The 19,164-nt window shown below is 32.7% G+C and overlaps 1 protein-coding gene across 1 annotated transcript in view; it reads left to right on the forward strand.

Moving 5' to 3' along the window:
- ADGRL4 (adhesion G protein-coupled receptor L4) overlaps positions 1 to 19,164 on the forward strand; it is a 130,170-nt gene that overhangs the window by 62,906 nt on the left and 48,100 nt on the right. The window contains 7 exon segments of the mRNA XM_074266434.1: positions 3,130 to 3,282; positions 13,679 to 13,834; positions 14,246 to 14,259; positions 14,261 to 14,317; positions 16,353 to 16,464; positions 16,467 to 16,531; positions 16,643 to 16,826. Of these exon segments, the coding sequence (XP_074122535.1) occupies positions 3,130 to 3,282; positions 13,679 to 13,834; positions 14,246 to 14,259; positions 14,261 to 14,317; positions 16,353 to 16,464; positions 16,467 to 16,531; positions 16,643 to 16,826 (741 nt within the window).

The following is a 19,164-nucleotide window of genomic DNA, read 5'->3' on the forward strand; positions in this document are numbered from 1 at the left end:
TCTAAACCAGGGCTCAACCTAGCAACCTGACTCACAAATTCCACTTTGTCTCCACCACTCTATGCTGCTGTTAGGGTCTAATTCTTCTTTCTATTGACTATGATGCCTAAAGTCTTGCCCTGACATTTCATAATGTTATTGAGGTGGCTTTTGGCTGTCATAGTTGTACAGATGGAATGTGAGCTTTGGTTAATCCTATGAAAATGTAAAGGCTTTACAGAAGGGTTGTCATCCCATAGACTCGATACCAGAAGTTTGTTAAAAATAACTCATGATATTAACTAGTAAAAAAAAATAGTGATTTTTTCTTTACATATAATTAGAAAAATAAAATATCATTGAAACTTTAAAGCAAAATAAAGAAGTTGTAGTTTTAAAATGCTTTGGTAAAAGTCAAAGTTGGAAATCTAGCTCAATGTCTTGCACTTTGAAAATATTTAAGAAGTATTTTTAAATGAAGGAATGAATGCCACTTTCAAGCCATTGCAATTCTTTTTTTTTTCCTGAAGAACAATGAGCATAATAGCACTGATTCAATTTAATGTAAAAATATTTCTTAACCCAGGAACTAGTTGGAATAGTATATGGCATATTGGACTTAATGTCAGAAAGGCCTGAGTTCAAATATATCTCAGATACTTACTAGTCATGTAGCCCTAGATGAATCACTTAACTTCACACCATCTCAGTTTCCTCATCTGTAAAATGGAAAAATAATAGCCCATCTTCCACAGTATTCTTGTGATGATCAAATGAGATAAACTATGCATAGTGTTTTGCAAACTTTAGAGTTACCTAAATGTTAACAATAAATATAATGTAATCATTGGGAATACAAATGTAAAAAAAAAATTTATCCCATTTTTGAGGTCCTGAAATTCTACTGGAGAATAAGACTTATTCCCAATTAAGTATGACATGACATAAAGCATGATAAGGAGAAATCCATTCAAAGTATTCTTGAAATTTTAGAGAAATAGAACATTTTTAATTGGGGAGGAGAAAGGAAAAGAATTAGGTTAGTAAAGAAACTAATGAGTAACAAGAGCCTGGCTTAACATGGAAGCTGACAGCCCCAAGTGAAGCAGAACTGACAAGTCAAAAGCTATCATAGAGGGTTAGAACTGTGGTGAGAATGAACTGAGTAGAAGCAGTGACAGTCCTAGATAATTATTAATTTTAGATTAATTACATTAGCATAGATAGTACTAATGGGAACTAACTCTAGTCTCTGTTTCCTTCTGAGTTTGAGTGGCCAAGACTGGTTCTAAGGATATTGAGAAAGAGCAAACTTTTTTTGTCAGGGGGTGGGGGGTAGCATTTTTTATTTGTTTTGCATGGCAAAAGGAGTTAATTGATTTACTCAGGATCACACAAGCTAGTGTCAAGTATCTGAAGCTGGACTTGCATTCAGAACCTCCAGACTCCAGGCCAATGCTCTATTCACTGTGTCACCTAGGTGCCCTGAAGATAGACTTTAAATTTCTAGATAAATACATTTTCAAAGAGCATGATAAGAATAGAAAACTTTAGGACTACATATAATTGCCTGGGGATAAATGTAGTTGTCCTTATAGTTCATCTTAATAGGACATCACAAGATATTATTTCCTCCTTTCTGCATTCATAGTAGATAACCAAATCTTCTCTTGTAGTGAGAAGTTCATCCTGAGATCCTCCAATCTCCTCTCTCTATAACTTTATAATTTTTTTCTTTTCTTTTCTTTTTTTTTGGCAAGGCAATCATGGCTAAGTGACTTACATAGGGTCACACATTTAGTAAGTATTAAGTATCTGGGGATGGATTTGAACTCAATCCTAAGTCTATAGTGGCTGCTCTATCCACCAAGCCACATAACTTTTCTATCTCTTCTTCCACTCTGTCTCTTTCCCATCTATCTGAAAGGAAAATGGAGTCCTGACCCTTGCTAAAAATAATATCTCAGTTTCAGTCTCATATATAGTCTTATTCTTATTTGTGAACATAATATAATCAAGTCTCCATCTCATCTCAGGACTTAGATTCCTGCAGTGGCTATGTTACAGAAGTTAAGTACTTGCCTTGTAGTTTACCTTTGATCATATCCATTGCAACTCCCTTAAGTCAGTCCTCTTTTTACACCTAAATTTAGCCCCCTTCATCTTAAAAATGACCCTTTCCTTGAGCCTTCTATCCCACCAAATTAGTTTCTAATTTACCTCCTTCATTTTTGCACCAAATTTATTTTAAAAGTGTTTTATGTCTGCTGCATCATGTTTTCCCAACCCATTCATGTCAACTCCTTGAATTGTTCTTTGTTTCTTGCCACTTTATAGAAATTGAATGAATAAATCTAAAAAAATGTTTATTAAATATGTGGCATGTGCTAAGCACTAGGCTATGTCCAAGCAGTCTATAAATCACTTTAGGTAGTATAGTAATTCCATGTTTTATATCGCTATGGCTGTAATGTGGTACAATGGATAATGTTGGTCTCAGAATCAAGATTTGAATTCAAATCCTGCCTCAAATGCTTACCCCCTGTGTAAGCCAAGTTCCTTAACCTTTCTTGGCCTGCATTTCTTTAATTTTAAAATGGGGATAATCACAGAGTTGTTTGGAGAATCAAAAGCATTTTGTAAATCCTAAAGGTCTATGTGAGTGCCAGAACAATTCTCCCCCCCTTCTGAGCCCTACTTTTTCATCTTTTTCATCTATTTTGGTGTTTACTTTAGATGCATTCACATAAATCTTACATATTTCTTGATCAGAAAGATCAATTAACTCTCAGGCATTCTATGCATTTGGTAATTCTACCTAATAAAATTTCTATTGTTGCTTTTTTTCTAGGTTTTGTTAATATTGTATGAAATACTAGTGATTTGTGATTTTTTCACTTTTATTCTGACACTTTACAGAAGCTGTTAATGATTTCATTTGGCTCCTCCAATATAGGCTTAGATTTTCTAGGTTTACCTTGTCTTATCTGCTAATAGTTATAATTTTCTCTGCTTTTTATTCTAAATTTCCAATAATTTAAATCATCTGATTAAGATTTTGCAAAATAATAAGGTATACTTTCAATTATATTCAAATAATATATTTTCTGAATTAAGAATAACGTGACTTTTCAATTGATATTTTTCCAGATGATAATGAGTGTGAAAACTCTACACAGCCTTGTGGTGAGAATGCCAACTGCACTAATACAGAGGGAAGTTATTTCTGCATGTGCGCACCTGGCTTTACATCCAGCAGCAACCAAAACAAGTTTGTAACTAATGATGGAACTACTTGTATAGGTAAGTTGTGTTTTTTTTAAATGATTTTTTTCACACAAGTCTTATAAGATAGATTAATTTGATAGAAATTGAGTCAGATCTTCCTCGTGCCTACTTGTAAAATATGTCAGAGATTTCCTATCAATATAGCATTGTTTAATAAAATTTCTAAGCTTTAAAAACACAGGAAATCTGGCCAGAAGGATACCCCAAATAACAGAAGTTCTTCATCTTTTATGGGTTATGAGTCTTTAGTACTTCAAGTCCTTGGACCCTTTCTCAGAATGTTTTTAAACAGACAAAATAAAATATATAGAGCTGAAAAGGATTTTTTTTTAAAGTTGATAGACCCACACTAACAAATTCTGCTATAACATGTATAACAAATGGCCATCCAACCACTAGATTTTAACAAAATGCTTGATAAAGTTTCTCATACTGGTCAAAGAGGAAGGGAAGGGAGCATTTATATAGCATCTACTATGTACCAGCCACTGTGCTATTGACTAGAGAACAAAGAATTTGTTGAATAGCTGGACTGGTCATGGTAAAGACTGATTGCTAATCCTTCAATCCCATGTTGACTAGAAGTCCCCAGTAAAGTGCCTTAGGGATTTCTACCTTGGTTTTTGTTCTTTAACATTTTTAAAATCCAAAAAGGCAATGATAGCTAGAGTACAGGGACGAAATAGGAATGAATTCATATTGGATTTTTGGGTTCAAAAAAAATCAACTTCATTGGTATAAGATGGAAGAGTAATGTCTTAACAGAAGCTTATCCAAAAAAGATTTGGGGATTTTTTTAGTGGACTATAAACTGAATATGATTCATCGCTGTGTTGTGGAAGCCAAGAAAAACTGTGATCTTGGATTGCATTAAAGAAATGCAGGCATAATTTCAATGAAGAAGGAGGTGATAGCCCCACTATTTAAAAAAAAGACAGAGAGAGAAGAAAAAGAAGCAGTAGGAGGAGGAAAAGAGAGACAGAAACAAAGACAGATGGAGATAGAAAAGTAAAGAGAGAGGAAGAGAGACAGAGAAGGGAGAGAGATGATATGTCATTTAAGTACTTACTCTAAGCTAGGCAGTGTGAAGGAAACAAGCATTAATTAATCACCTGCTATGTACCAGCTATAGTACCAGTACTTTACAAATATCATCTTTTTTGGTCGTCATAATCCAGAGGGGTAGATGCTATCATCATCCCCATTTTACAGTTGAGGAAATAAAGGCAAACAGAGGGTGAATGACTTGTCTCACATTATACAACTTGTGTCTAAGAGTGTATTTAAACTCATCTCTTGTTGATTCCATGCCCAGTACTATGTTTATTTCATTTAGCTGCCTAAGCACTGGAAATACAAATACAAGCCAAAAGAAAGACAACATTTACTAAAAAAAAGGAACTTACAATCTAGTGCAGGTAGACAACACAAAAAAAGGAACTGAAAAGCAGGAATGTGTGACAAAGTGGATAAGTTTGGAGAGTCAGGAGTGGAGCTAAGACGAGAGTGAGCATAGATCATTATGGCTTCTCCTCAAAAGGGGGGTACAGAGGCAGGGGAACTCACCATCAGAGGTGGGACCATGGAAAGTTGAGACACAAGTGTACAGGTAAATGTTTAACAACCAAGTCATGATGGGTAAGAGGAATGGTACTACAAACTTTTTATCTTCATTCACAAAATTAAAATGTTCTCCATTACTTTCTTGTCTAGACAATTAAATAACTCATAAATCAAGCCCTATTTTGTAACATTTGCCATTCTTTGAAGTGTAAGCCCTCACATTGCAAATTTAACCAACAGCTCTCCAGAGGCAAAACAAACTGGCTCCAGTACACCCCTGTGTGTAGGAAATTCTAGGATGAAAAAAGTGCTAGCAAAACATAGTCGTAGTAGAACCAAGAGAGGATATACTTTGGTCAGACGACATCTGGAATTTTTTGTTTTGTTCAGTCCATTTTAGAAAGTACAATAATAAGCAACGGTGTCTAGAAAATAACCAAGATGATCAATATATTTGAGTTTATGTCATGCAATTATGGTTGAAAGAACTGGTAATATTAGAAATGAATCAAGCAGAGATAGTTATCTTCAAATATTTGAAAGGCTACCATGAGAAAGAAGCATCTGAAATGTTCCATTTGGTCACATAGGACAAACCAGGAGTAATGATAAAAGACTTTAAATTAAATTCTAATTTAGTCCTGATGTCTAACAATTAGAGCTATTCAAAAGTGAATCTACTTTATTGGATGCTATCAAGGAAAGACTGGTTGAACGCTCCTTAGCCATGCTATAGTGGTGATTTCATTTTTAGTATAGGTTGGACTAAATGGCATCTTCAGTCTCTCATAATTCTTAAATTCTATGATTACATGAGAATTCTTGTAAAACTTAAGGGTGCCTATCATGTCCCCCACCCAAGTCTTTTCTCAAAAATAAATATCTCCAGTTCCTTCAAACAATCCTTATACTTAATAAGTTGCTTTAGAGTATTAGTTTTTCCAATGACTTGAGGAGTAGGAAGAATTTATGCTGTGAAAACCAAATCAAATAACATACAGAGAAAATAATTTTAGAAAGCTCTGAGGTCTAGTGGCCTAGGGTGCAGTTGCAACAAATTGAATAAATATTAAATTTGAAAAATTGATCTGTTATGCCCAAGAAACAAAATATATTCTGGTCACAAGTTGTTGTTCACGTTCGGAGTTTTGTAAATTTGTATTCAGATGTTGGCCCCAGTGGGTCCTGAAAAATATTCAGTTTCGATTTCTGTGTGGCAGATTCTCCCTTTTTTTTGCTACAAGCTTGTTGTTAAGTGACACTCCTATGGAATATGCATGACCCCATGGTACTGTTTAGTGAGTTAGTTCAGGTTCATGAAGATATCTTCTAAAAATATTTGATTTCCTATGAATAAGATAAATTTATTTCCTATGCCAACGGAAGATTATTCCAAACTTGTTTATAATAAACAGACTATCTGGAGGACATTGAAAATGTTCTTACACTGTAATTTGTTCGTTTACTGAAAATCAACAACTAAATTCACTAGGGGCTAGAGGTTTGAATTGGATTCTGATAGGGGAGGGAGATATTCAGGGATTTTAATAGGCACTGTTTTCAGAATCAAATTCTCTGGTGACTTTAATTCTTTGACCTTTAAAATTAACTTTCTTTTGGAACTTGAGAAGTTCTCATCAATCAATTTCCCACCATTTAGCAGCCCACAAGGTACTCAATGGTAAATAATGTAGAATAAAAGAATGCTAGAACTAGAAATAATCTTAAGAGTTCATTTGCTCTGTTCTGATTTTATTGATGAAAGAAACTGATGCTCCAAGATGTTAACTTGGCCCAACGTCATCCAGCAAACCAATGGAAGAGCTGCTCTAGCACCTGGGAAATCATAATGGAGAAATAATTATCTCTTGTCTAGCACATCAATCAATCCTTGAGCATTTATTAAATGCCTGTTATGTGCCAAAAACATAAGGAATTTAATAACCTTTCTCTGGATAGAAGTACAGTTTTTGGTGCCCATTGTGACATTCTCAGCCCTATGCTGGGAAATCAAGTTCTGGAGAATAGTTCAAATTTTCCTAATGCTTTAACATTTTTAAAGTGCTTTGTTCCAATGATCCTTGAGCAATAGGTAATGTAAGTATTATGATCATCATCTCGGAGATGAAGAAACTGAGACTCTTACAGGGCTAAGAGTTGTTTAAGATATGATTGAGGTGTTCTATTTGTTGACCAATCCAGCAATCTTCATTCCTCCATACTGCCTCACTTGTCCGTTTTTTTTGAGGGGTCCTAAAAATTTCACATGCCACTGAAAACAACTTGACGATAGCAATAGACAGTTGAATTGGTGAAATGGATAGAGTGATAAAATTCAAATTAGGAAAACCCAAACTTAAATACTACCTCAGATTTAGCTGTGTAATCCTGAGCAAATTGGTTAAACATTTTCAGCTTATTCCTTCATCCATAAAATGAGTATAATAATGGAAACTACTTTACAAAGTAGTTATAAGGTTTAAGTAAAATGACACATCGAGAACTTCACAAGCCTTAACGTACTCTATTGTTGCTATTATTAGCCAGGATAAGTATCATTATTTTCAATTTATAGAAAATAAAACAAGATTGTTATTCATTGTTCCATTATTTCAAACTCTTTGGGACCGCATTTGGAGTTTTCTGGAAAGGATTGCCATTTTTTTCTCCAATGGATTTAAGGCAATCAGAAGTCAATTGACTTGTCCAGGATCACACAAATAGAAAGTGTCTAAGATTAGACTTGAACTCAGGAAAAAGACTTCCTGACTCTCCACCAGGCAGTCTATGCACTATGGCTTCCTAAAACAAGATTGCAGGCTTCTAAAGCTGACAATCCAGATCCCTGACTCCCAAATCAGTATTCTTTGCACTAGATATTTTTAGATAGATAGAAAAGACAGACTGATAGATATACACACACATACATACATATGCATACATATATATGCATATATGTACATAGGCATATATATAATTTGCAATTTTAAACTACATCAGCAGAGTACTTTGCTTTTCCAAATAAGAACAAATATTTCAACTTTAAAAAATAAAAACCAACTACTTTAACTCAGAATTTTCAATGCATGAAATTCCTGCCAAGAATACGTACTGTATATCAACCAATTCTCCCTAGCAGATTATGATTTGTTAGTTTGTCATGAAAAAAGGCCTACCACCTAAAATGGGAAATTTGCTTTTAATTATCATCTACACTGTAGACATAAATGGTTTAGTTACAATAAAGAAGGAAAAAAACTCTTAATCACTAGTTTAATACAATTTTAATGCTGCTCCATTTCCATGTATATCTTGTTTCCAGAATACATCTTACTTATCTTCTGCTCATATTACTAAAAAAAACCCACATCACAAAGGACCATCTTATTCAGTCCTTGGTAATACCTTTCAAGGATAGAATTATGCATGTTTTCATTAGAAATGAGAGAGACAGACAGACAGAGATGGAGATAGACAGAGACAGAGATTTTTCACTAGGTAAGTTTAAAAGGAAGAACAATTATTTTAGATGTAAAATATTTATTTCAGAATCCATTATAACAATGTTGCTTTACTATTATTTTGTACAATGGCCCTAATACTTTGCAAATTATTTTCCCCAGTTCTACTTTAAATACTCTTTGACTTAGGACATTGATAGTTTATTGAAGTTCCATGCCCAACCCCCAAATCTCAAACTTCCACCTGTGTTTTGTTTGATGGATTATTTTTTGGATTACAGTGCAAAACAGGTTCTCTGGAAAAATGCTATTTCTCCCCAATTTTTGCTGTCCTTAAGGATTACCTTTCTTTACAGCCATGAAACTATTTCTCTTTTTCAATCCTATAGTAATTTTCTTTGTGTACTTTGATCATCCTCAGGGAATTTGAACAAAGAAATACATCTATTACCACCTTATACAAGTGTGCCTCTTTCCCCAGGATTTCAACTAATTCCAAATGTTGGTAGATGCGTAAGCTTGACAGGTCTGATAATTATAGTCATTAGAATCCACTGTAAATAGGAAATGAAAAACTCTAATAGAATAAGACAGGAAGAATGGCATAATTAGTGTTAGAGTCAAGAATTGGCTTTAAATCCTGCATTCTGGCTCATGCTACCTATGCAACACAGGCACTTAGGTTGCTCAGTGGATAGAGGGCCAGGCCTGAAGTTAGGAAGACCTGACTTCAAATGTGGCCTCAGATATCACTAACTGTCTGATTCTGGGGAAACCACTTAACCTCTGTTTGCCGTAATCCACTGCAAAAAAAAAAAAATAACAAATCTTTCCCAAAAATTTCATGGATAGTCTTGGAGTGCAATGGCCTATCCATGAGGTTATGAAGAGCCATACTTAACAACAGCAAAAGCTATGTATCAGATCGACAAATCAAGTGACCTCTCAGTATTACATGATAGTACAAGAATACAATTTCAAATGAGTATAAGGCTATAAATACAAGCTACATACATAAATATGTCTCTCAGATAGAGGCAACCAAGAGGTACCATGGATAGAGCACTGGAAATAGAGTCAGAAAGGTCTTCATAGTTCAATTGCAGCCTCAGGCATTTATTATCTGTGTAACCTTTAGCAAATAACTTCATTTTTCTTTGTATCAGTCTTCTCACCTGTAAAATGGTCATAATACTAGTTCCTATCTCCCAGGATTGTTGTGAAGATCAAATAATATGATAATTGTAAAGCACTTAGCATATGGGGAATGCTTAATAAAAGGTTGTTTCTGCACCAGAGGAAGGGAGCCTTCATATTAGAAATAGCCTACTCTAATGAAATCAAAAAATTCAATTTTGTGAATTTGTAGTCTTTCTAGATGGAATATGTATCTGTCTATATTACTGTATATTTCCATATCTGTGAAAGGAATTAAAATGATCTCTTTTTCTTGATTGTTTCTAGTACTTTGAATAAAAGAGTCATATAATCTGGCTAATATTATGATTTAGCAAAATTCAATCCTACATACATACATATATATATATATATATATATATATATATATATATATATATATATATATATATATGCACAGAAACACACACACACAATATTCATTGGCTAGAAAAGTCATATTGTTTAGTCTTGGGTACCATGAATGTTGTGTTTTTATTCCTTTCCTTTTTGTTTGCCTATCAAGCAAGATTATATTTAAAGTTTCACTCTCTGTAAATTTTAGGAACTATCTAGTTTATTTGGTTGTAAATCCTGGAAAATTCAGTTATTGTGACTTTTAGAACTTCCTCTACTGTGACACTGTTGTATACACAAAAGGATATTCCAATTAATGAAAAACATAAATGTAAACCAGAGTAAAAAATTATATTAGGGCTTAAGTTTAGTGATGATACACAGGCACAAAGGTTGAGTTAGCATAATGGAGTTGCTCTGACCACACACACAGGCAAAAGGTGTTGAATGTTCTACTCTGGCTGAAAAGGAGAATTGTACAGGGCTTCTCATAGGGCTGTTTCCTAGAGAAGGAAAAGGGAAAATTGGATAACCTTCAGAGAATCCTAGAGCTAGACAAAAAAAAGAAAACAATCTCTGGCTTTGAAGAGCTTATATGCTATTGGGAGATATTAGAAATAAATATAATATAATTTGTAGGGAGAAGTCTAAGTTCAATAAAACTCAATCATTCAATGTATGATTAATCTTAAAGCATAAATTACTTGGGAAAGAACTCCCTGTTTGAAAAGAAATATTGGGAAAATAAGAAAGCAGTTTGGCAGAAATTAGGTTTAGACCATCTTATACCATATACCTCAATGAGTTCATACTGTGTAAATGACCTAAATATTAATAATAATAATAATAGCATAAAAGTTTAGAAGGAAATAAGTTCAGTTACTTTTAACAACTATGACTAGGAGACTTCTTTAAAAAAAAAAAAACCACCATGGACTAGAGGTAATCATAGAAAATAAAATAGGTAAGTTTTGGTTTTGTGAAATCGAAAAGGTTTTATACAAATAAAATCAATGCAATGCAATTAGGATAAGAAGAAAAGATGTCAAATAAGAAAAAAATCTTTGTATCACATATTTCCAATAATTATTTAATACTGAAATTATATAAGGGACAAATATATATATATATATATATATATATATATATATATATATATATATATATATATATATATATATATATATATATATAAGATCAAAAGTCATTTCCCAAAAACAACAAAAAAAGAGGTCAAAGGGACATGAACAAATTGTTATCGATCATTTTTATTATACTATGTTATGGAAATGTGGGTTTTATTCTATAAATTAAAAAATAAAGGAATTTTTTAAAAGGAGATGCAAATTGCCAAACATGATTATTAGAAATAGCCATACAATAGAAATCAAAATAATTATCAAAGTAGCAAATACAAAAGATGGGAATATTCAAAGAGAGTAGCATATCAATATGCTTGAGCTGGATTATGAATATCTATAATATTCCATGGATATTCTCTATATCCATAATTCTAGAAAACAACTTGGAATTAAGCTAAAAACAGACATATATACACATACATATATATCCTTTAACACATGGGTGCCATTACCAAGTATTTACTCCAAGGAAACACAGGACAATGTTTACCAAATATTCATTCATAATAGTACTTATATGTAGCATAAGATTGAAAACAAAAGTTTATTATTGATTGGGAATTGGCTAAATAGAGTTCTATGGCAGTAATAGAATGTCATTGTGCCATAAGACATGATAAATATGAAAAAATCAAAGAACTATGTGAAGATATGTATTTATATCTATAGAGTCTGGCACAATGTGTAGAAAATATTAACTACTTAAACTATCATGGAATGGAATGGAATAGGAATATAGGCCTTTCAACAGATTGAGGACAAAACAGATGTAAGGTCAAACAAGGCAAACAGCAAGTCATGAACTTTTACAACTGAAACACTCATAAAACCATCTTCTGATTTATAGAAAGTTTGTTACCTGCATTGATGAAGAAATTGGTAGCCCATTGAAATAAGAACTATAATTGATCAAACAAGCAAGCATTTTTAAGTGTCTGCTATGTACCAAGCACTATGAAGGCACTGACAATAACAAACATCACCAAACATAGAGTAAGTGCTTAATGTTTGTCAGGTCCTATTTTAGTGCTGGAGATAGGAAGAAAAAAGGACTGTCTTTGTTCCCAAGAAGTTTAATTCTAAAGTGAGAGACACATAAGTATGACTGAATTTACTAGTCAATCAACAAGTATTTATTATGGACTTGATATGAGACAGGTACCACGTTAAGAGATACAAAGAAATGTAGAAATACATCCCCTGTCCCACAGTTTTATGAGGGAGACAGTATACAAACATATACATATGTTGTTCAGTTGTATCTGACTCTTTGTAACCCCATTTGGGGGTTTGTTGGTGAAGATGCTAGAACAGTTTTACATTGCCTTCTCAGGTTCATCTTACAGATGAGCAAACTAAGTACAGATGAGTGATTTGATCAGAGTCACACTACTAGTATAGTCACTCTGAGACCAAATTTGAACTCAGGAATATGAGTTTTCCTGACTGCCAGCCTGACACTTTATTCACTGTGTCATCTGCCTGCATACAAGATACATAGAATGTAAATGGCAAATAATTTTCAGAGGGAAACCCCAGCAATCCAAAGGGAAAAGAAAAATCTCTTGTAGAATGTGTGGTTTGAACTGAGTCTTGGGAGAAACCCGAAGGTTGAGCTAAGGAAGAATATTCAAGGCATGGGAGATAGTAAGTAAAAGAATCATGGAACTTGAAATAGAGGATCAGTGAGAAGGTTAGTGCAACTGCATCACAGAGATTATGGAGGCAGGGAGTAGTGAGTAAGAAAAGTAGGAAAAATTGAGGGGAAAGAAGACAGTTTGGAAAGAAAAGATTCATATCTGAAAATAAAATTCAATTTAAGAAGAAGAAAAATGGAAATGTAGGAAGAAGCCAAGTTATGAAGGGCTTTAACAGTCAAACAGAGGATTTTATATTTGATACTGGATGTAATAGGGAGCCAATGCTTTATAAAGGAGAATCACTTTGGAGACTGACTGGAAACCTCATCCACATACAAAAGCAAATGCAAAGTAAAGTTGAAGAGAAGTATATTGTATTCAATGACATGATAAAATTGTGATTTAATTTAATGTGACAAAATAACTTGTGACAAAAAAAGAAATGTTTTGAGTGAGATAAAGCAAACATTTTAAATAGTACTTTTCAGTGTTTGACATTAGCTGAAGAGCATGACTGATGTCTGAAGTACCACATTCAGAAAATATTAATGTGAGAAATCCTTGTTTATTTTTTTCTCATGTCACTGAATAAAAGAATTGATAATTGCTTTAATAATATGCAGAAAGCTTCATTTTAGATATCATTAGAGAAACAGCAGAAATAGATCCCTTTAAAGAAATAAATCTTTATTAAATTAATTTTAAAGGCATACTTTATATACAAAGAACGTCCTCAAACTCATTTCAGTCACCTGAATACCCGAATGCTTTTTTTGTGCTTAATCTTTGTTTATAAGAGGAAAGAAACACATGCATGTATTTGGTTGCTGAAACATTTTTCACTATCATATCAAAACTGATTGTTTAAACTAAATGTTTTTTATGTGCTCAGTTCTCCTTGATAGCATTTTCAGATGTGTCCCCATTACATTTGGTTTTCTATTTCCTCACTTTTTAAAAAACAATTTTGTTATGAAATGGCTAGCAGGATGCAGTACCATTATCAACAAGGTAGCAAGGTGTTAGTCTGTAAATACTTAATAAAAAATTCAATTTCTCACAATATTTGCAGATATAGATGAGTGTCGGGAAGCAACCCCAGGTGTCTGTGGGGATCATGCTAAATGTGAAAACGTGCACGGAGGGTATCACTGTGTCTGCAAAGAAGGTTATCAGCCATCCACAGGAAAATTTCAATTTAAGCCAAATGATGGTACTTACTGCCAAGGTAAATGATATTATAAAGGTGTCTGTGTTTTGATAGAATGACCTCCTCTAAAGAAACCACCACTGCTCCTTAGGGCCCCACTAAGGTTCATCAGCAAGAGAACCAAAGCACTGACATTACAACAATATGAGGATATAATTGACACGCACAATATCTTAAATCAAGTTTATGGATGAAAAGAAAATTTATTCTTAACATAAGCAAAAAAAAAAATCAGACATGTTGAAGAATGTGCTTTCTGTTTTGTTTGTTTTTAATAGTTTGGGGAAAGGATCCATATATCATTGGAAATTATTCAAATGTATCCAGTAAGCATATATGCTACTTAATAACTGGGAATTGAATTATTCAATAAACCATTTGTGGTATATAAAACAAAGTTACCAGATGGTGAATTTTCTTTTTCTACAGAAAATGTGAAGGCAAAACTGTCATTTAGATGATGTCTGCATTGCTGCAAATATTAACAAAACTTTAATTGAAGTAAGTAGAATGGTTTATGCATAAGCTTTTAAGATCATGGTTTATTTGAATTTGACACTTTTGTTTCTGTAAATATGCTTTCAAAATGATTTTTTTAGGAATGGGAGCCTGCAGTTAGACTTCTAGAACATTGGAAGTAGCTCACTTATTAAAATCTAAGGCTTAATTAGCTTGTTAATTTCCTATAATTTGTTTGGGTAGTATTAAAAATTTGATGAATTGGAAAATAACCAAACTGTTTCTGTTGCTTAGTGTGATAAATAGAGAAGATATGATTTTTCCACATTTAATTATACTTTGTGACTTATTATTTGGCGTGTTGTAAAATGTACTCAATAAAAAAATTGGGTACAGCTGACAAGTAACATAGCAAAAGCCTGCCTTATTTTGTCCCATTCAAAGGAGCACTTGTTAGGTTCACAGGATAATTGATTAAAGAGTTAGAAGGAAACTTAGAGGCCATCCTATCCAACTTCTTCATTTTACAAAAAAGGAAAATGAGACATAGAAGACCTAAGGACTTGCCGAAGATCACACAGCTAATAAGTGTCAGAAGCAAGATTTTTACCCAGGACTTTGCAGATCCAAGTCAGGAACATTATACAATCATATTTCCCCTTAAAGGTGCAAATTTCAAAGAAAATGTGACATACGTGAATATTTTCATAAGATAACCAGTTTCTAAAGTGATTGAATCAGTGAATCTCAGCCAGGAGCATTGGAATAGAATCAAAAACATATTTCCTCTATCACCAAATTTAAAAGAACTTCCTCGGTTAGATTCAAAAGTACAATTCAATGATTAATTTATCATTTAATATTTAGATGTGTACTTATTATTTAGAAAAATGATTTCATATTTTGAAAAATCCATTCATTAAAATAGGTTGGAATATATGTGTGTATATGTATATATACATATATACATGTGTATACATGTGTGTACATGTGTGTGTGTGTGGTGTGTGTGTGTGTGGGTATAAGCTCATTTATCTCATACAGCAGGAAAGAACTATAAAATACATTTTTGCCTTTGCATACTCCCTACCAGAAAGATTATCATCTTTGGTATCAGGAAAGTATGGATCCAAGTCTTGCTTCTGTTAAGTACTAGCTATGATCTGGCAAATACTCAGAGTCTGAGATAACTCTAAAACTCTAAGACTCATTGACCAAGTACTAAGAAGCATTAATGGAAAGCATTTTATCAAGAGAAGCTTCTGACTTTCCTAGTCAGGAATCTAAAAGAAGACCACAGATTTAGAGCAACGAAAAACCATAAGAAGGTCATTTCCTTCAACCCCACTTTTTTTTTCAGAGATTAGGAAATCAAGGTTCAAGGAAATTTACATAACCTAACCAAGGCCACATAGTTAGAAGGCAGAACTCAGATATTCTGACTAGTGATCCTTTCTACTGCAGCACACACATGTGGTATACAAAGGTCTATCAGTGTATCTATCCTGAAAAGATTGCTGTTATTTCTCAAAATAATTACCTCTGTTGAATTTATGCAGTTAGATTATGTTTATTAATCCCTGGGTCCAAATCAGGGTTTGTATTTAATACCATTATATTATTTACAGAGAGAAAGATATAGCAGGATAGAACTTCTTGAGTTGAAGAAGGGACTATGTTCAAATCCTACTTACACAGCACCTTCAGCTTTTAATGCTTTAACCAACTGTCTAAGTTATGAAGAAGGTGTCAACCTGTGTTATAAAGGAAATTCCTCACCAGGAGCTTCCTCACCAAGGAAATCACAAGTCTATACACATACATCACACACACACACACACACACAGTACATCACTGAATGTACATACTTTATATTAGCGTTTTATGTTAGTTTATACATATGTGTATGTCCATGTAAGAATGCAGATGTAAAAATGGGGTATCTATATACCACTATCCCAAATCAATAGAATATTTCTAGGGTAAAAATCTGTTATAAATTCTCATCTTAAAAAATATATAGTATATATTTTGATTTTCTTCCTTCCATCACTGCTACCCCTTTTTTTCTTCTCAGATTAAGCATATAAAGGAACCCTTAAATCTGCTCCAAGAAATCTACCAAAATTCTGGGCAAGCGCTTTTCCCTATTGATGTACTTACCAATGTTGAAGCATTGTCTACATTTTCTCATCTTTGAGTTTTATGAGTAGCAACATCTTGAGGAAGGAAGCACTTACTAATACAACTATTAATGTAAGTAGCCTGGGACTTGTGATTATATTTTCCTGTACTCCTGTGAATAGCATGAGATTCCAACACCCCCCAACAACAAAAAAAAAAAAAACTTGTTTCTCCCACCAATAGGTTTTCGTTAACACCGTAAACAATTTGGTTCAAAAAGATAAAATTACAATTTGGGACAAGCTGTCAGCAGATAATAGAAGAACAAGTCTCACCAAGCTGATGCACACGGCGGAGCAGACCATGCTAAACATGTCCCAGAACTTCAAAAAGACAACTCAGTTAGAGATTAATTCAAGCGACATGGGTAAGGAAAGAATCCCTCTTTGTGCAACATTCTCATTTTGAAATATGGTTTCATTTTTTTCCATATAAAAAAGCAAAAAAAATTTATGTTTATGCTATTTGTGTATAATGCTCATATTTCTCCTGAAATATTTTATTATAGATTTTTAATGTTTTAATTTCCCTTTTAGCATGATTTTTTAAAATTTTAAGTTCCAAGTTGTCTCTCTCCCATACCCATTGAAAATGCAAGTGATATAATGCCCATTGTACATGTAAAGTCAAACAAAGTATTTCTATATTAGGCATCAAAATTTATTTTAGCATGTTTAATGTCAAAATATATTAATCAATGGAGTAAACCTATTTCTTCCCTCCTAAATAACTCCTAAGTAACTCCTATTACTGTTTTGGCTTTGACACTATAATAGTGTGATATTTGTTTTCACTCATATCAGGAAAGCTGCACTTCTCCCCTTGTTCATTTTCTAGAGATTTTCTAATTAATAAAGAAATATTTTAACTAAAGTATTCTTTTTCAACATATACTTTTTATTTGAGAATGAAAACTTTAAAAATTATCTAAACATTTAAACAATAAATATCAATGATCCTTTCTTTTCTAGATTCTCATGTCCTTGAAAAGAGATTATCAATATGAAGTTATCCTTAGAATGTCTTTAGGGAGCATCATAGGAAAATTGGTCAAATTTCTGAAAGAACCACTGAGTTCTTCTGCTATACATATACCTTGATACATGTCAATATTGAATGATTCTGACATATTGTAAACAGCAATCAATTAAATTTCAGAAGACTTGGGTTTATATTTTAGCTTCACCATTTACTAACTGTTTAAGTTGGATATATCATTCAACTTCTATGACCCTCAGTTTCCTCATCTTTACAATGGAGAAAATACTATTCGAGCTCTTTAGCCCAATGAATTATTGTTAGGAAGAGAATGCAATTCTGTTTAGAAATATAAATACCAAGTATTATGACTTTTGTTATTGTTATTGTTATATTTCTATTAGTATTATATCAAACTTCTTTACAATCAAGGATTATAGAGTCATTACACTATATATGATTCTAATCACACTCCTGCATGTCCTCATAGAATAGATCAAACTGGTCTTCAAAGAAATGAAAATGGGAAAAGCAACTGGGTTAAACTCATAAATTGATGAGATCTGTGCTAAAGGAGACAAAATTGTAAGAGCATCCAGGAATTGATCCACAAGGTATTTTAGGGATAAAAAGATAGCAAAGGCATGGAAATGATCTTGGACTATATGTGTACTCAACAAAGGCAATTATGGAAACGACCAACTTTTATGTCTAACTTCATACACAAACACACACACACACACACACACACACACATACGCCACATATATAAAAATGATTTAACATTCTTTGGAAGATATAATAATAGAAATAACTTGTTTGATGACTCTTTGATGATTGATAACAGGTGAGAGATAAAATAAATATATGCTCCCCAAAAGTATTATTCACTACTGTGATAGATAAAATATACTGTTGAATTCAAAGTGAAGAATGAATCCTTTGGGAGGGGAAGTTCCTCCAGATGGTGCTGTTTTCAGATGATATCATTCTGGTTACATCACATCCCAGAAGAATGAAAATCTCACAGTTGAGATCTAACTATTTATGGTGCTTGGTCTGATGATATGACTATCCGACAGAAAAAAAAATCAAGTGAATTAATTATATCTGTTATTCAGATTATGATATTCAGTTAGATGGACAACATATCTCAGCCATCATTTTGTTCCTATATACATAAATAGATATGTCTTTATGTACACACGGAGCTTAGCCATCAGGATATGTAGATCTATATATATGTATATTATGTGTTTACATGTGTGTATATTATGTATGCATATATCTGTGAGGAAATTCTAGAATTACCTTTATATATGTATAACTAAAAATATATAGATGCATTTCTAAAGTTATAGCTCAGTATAGATATAGATATGTATATGCTTCTATATATCTATATGTGCATTTATATTGTATAAGTATATAGATATAGAGATTCAGAAAGGCAACCTATATGTGTGTATAACCACAATATATACAAACATACACTCATATATCTTTATAGTGTGTACAAGTTGTCCCAAAAGTTGTAGTAGAGTTTAAGTAGACTTAAAAACTTAAAAGCTTTGATTTAGCTTTAATAATTTAAAACATCATTAAGATTTTTAGGATACCCTATATATGTGTGTATATTTATATTTTTTATTTAGCTTTAATAATTTAAAACATCATTAAGATTTTTAGGATACCCTATATATGTGTGTATATTTATATTTGTATAC

Source organism: Sminthopsis crassicaudata, chromosome 4, assembly GCF_048593235.1.
Source record: "Sminthopsis crassicaudata isolate SCR6 chromosome 4, ASM4859323v1, whole genome shotgun sequence".
In the NCBI taxonomy this organism is placed as follows: domain Eukaryota; kingdom Metazoa; phylum Chordata; class Mammalia; order Dasyuromorphia; family Dasyuridae; genus Sminthopsis; species Sminthopsis crassicaudata.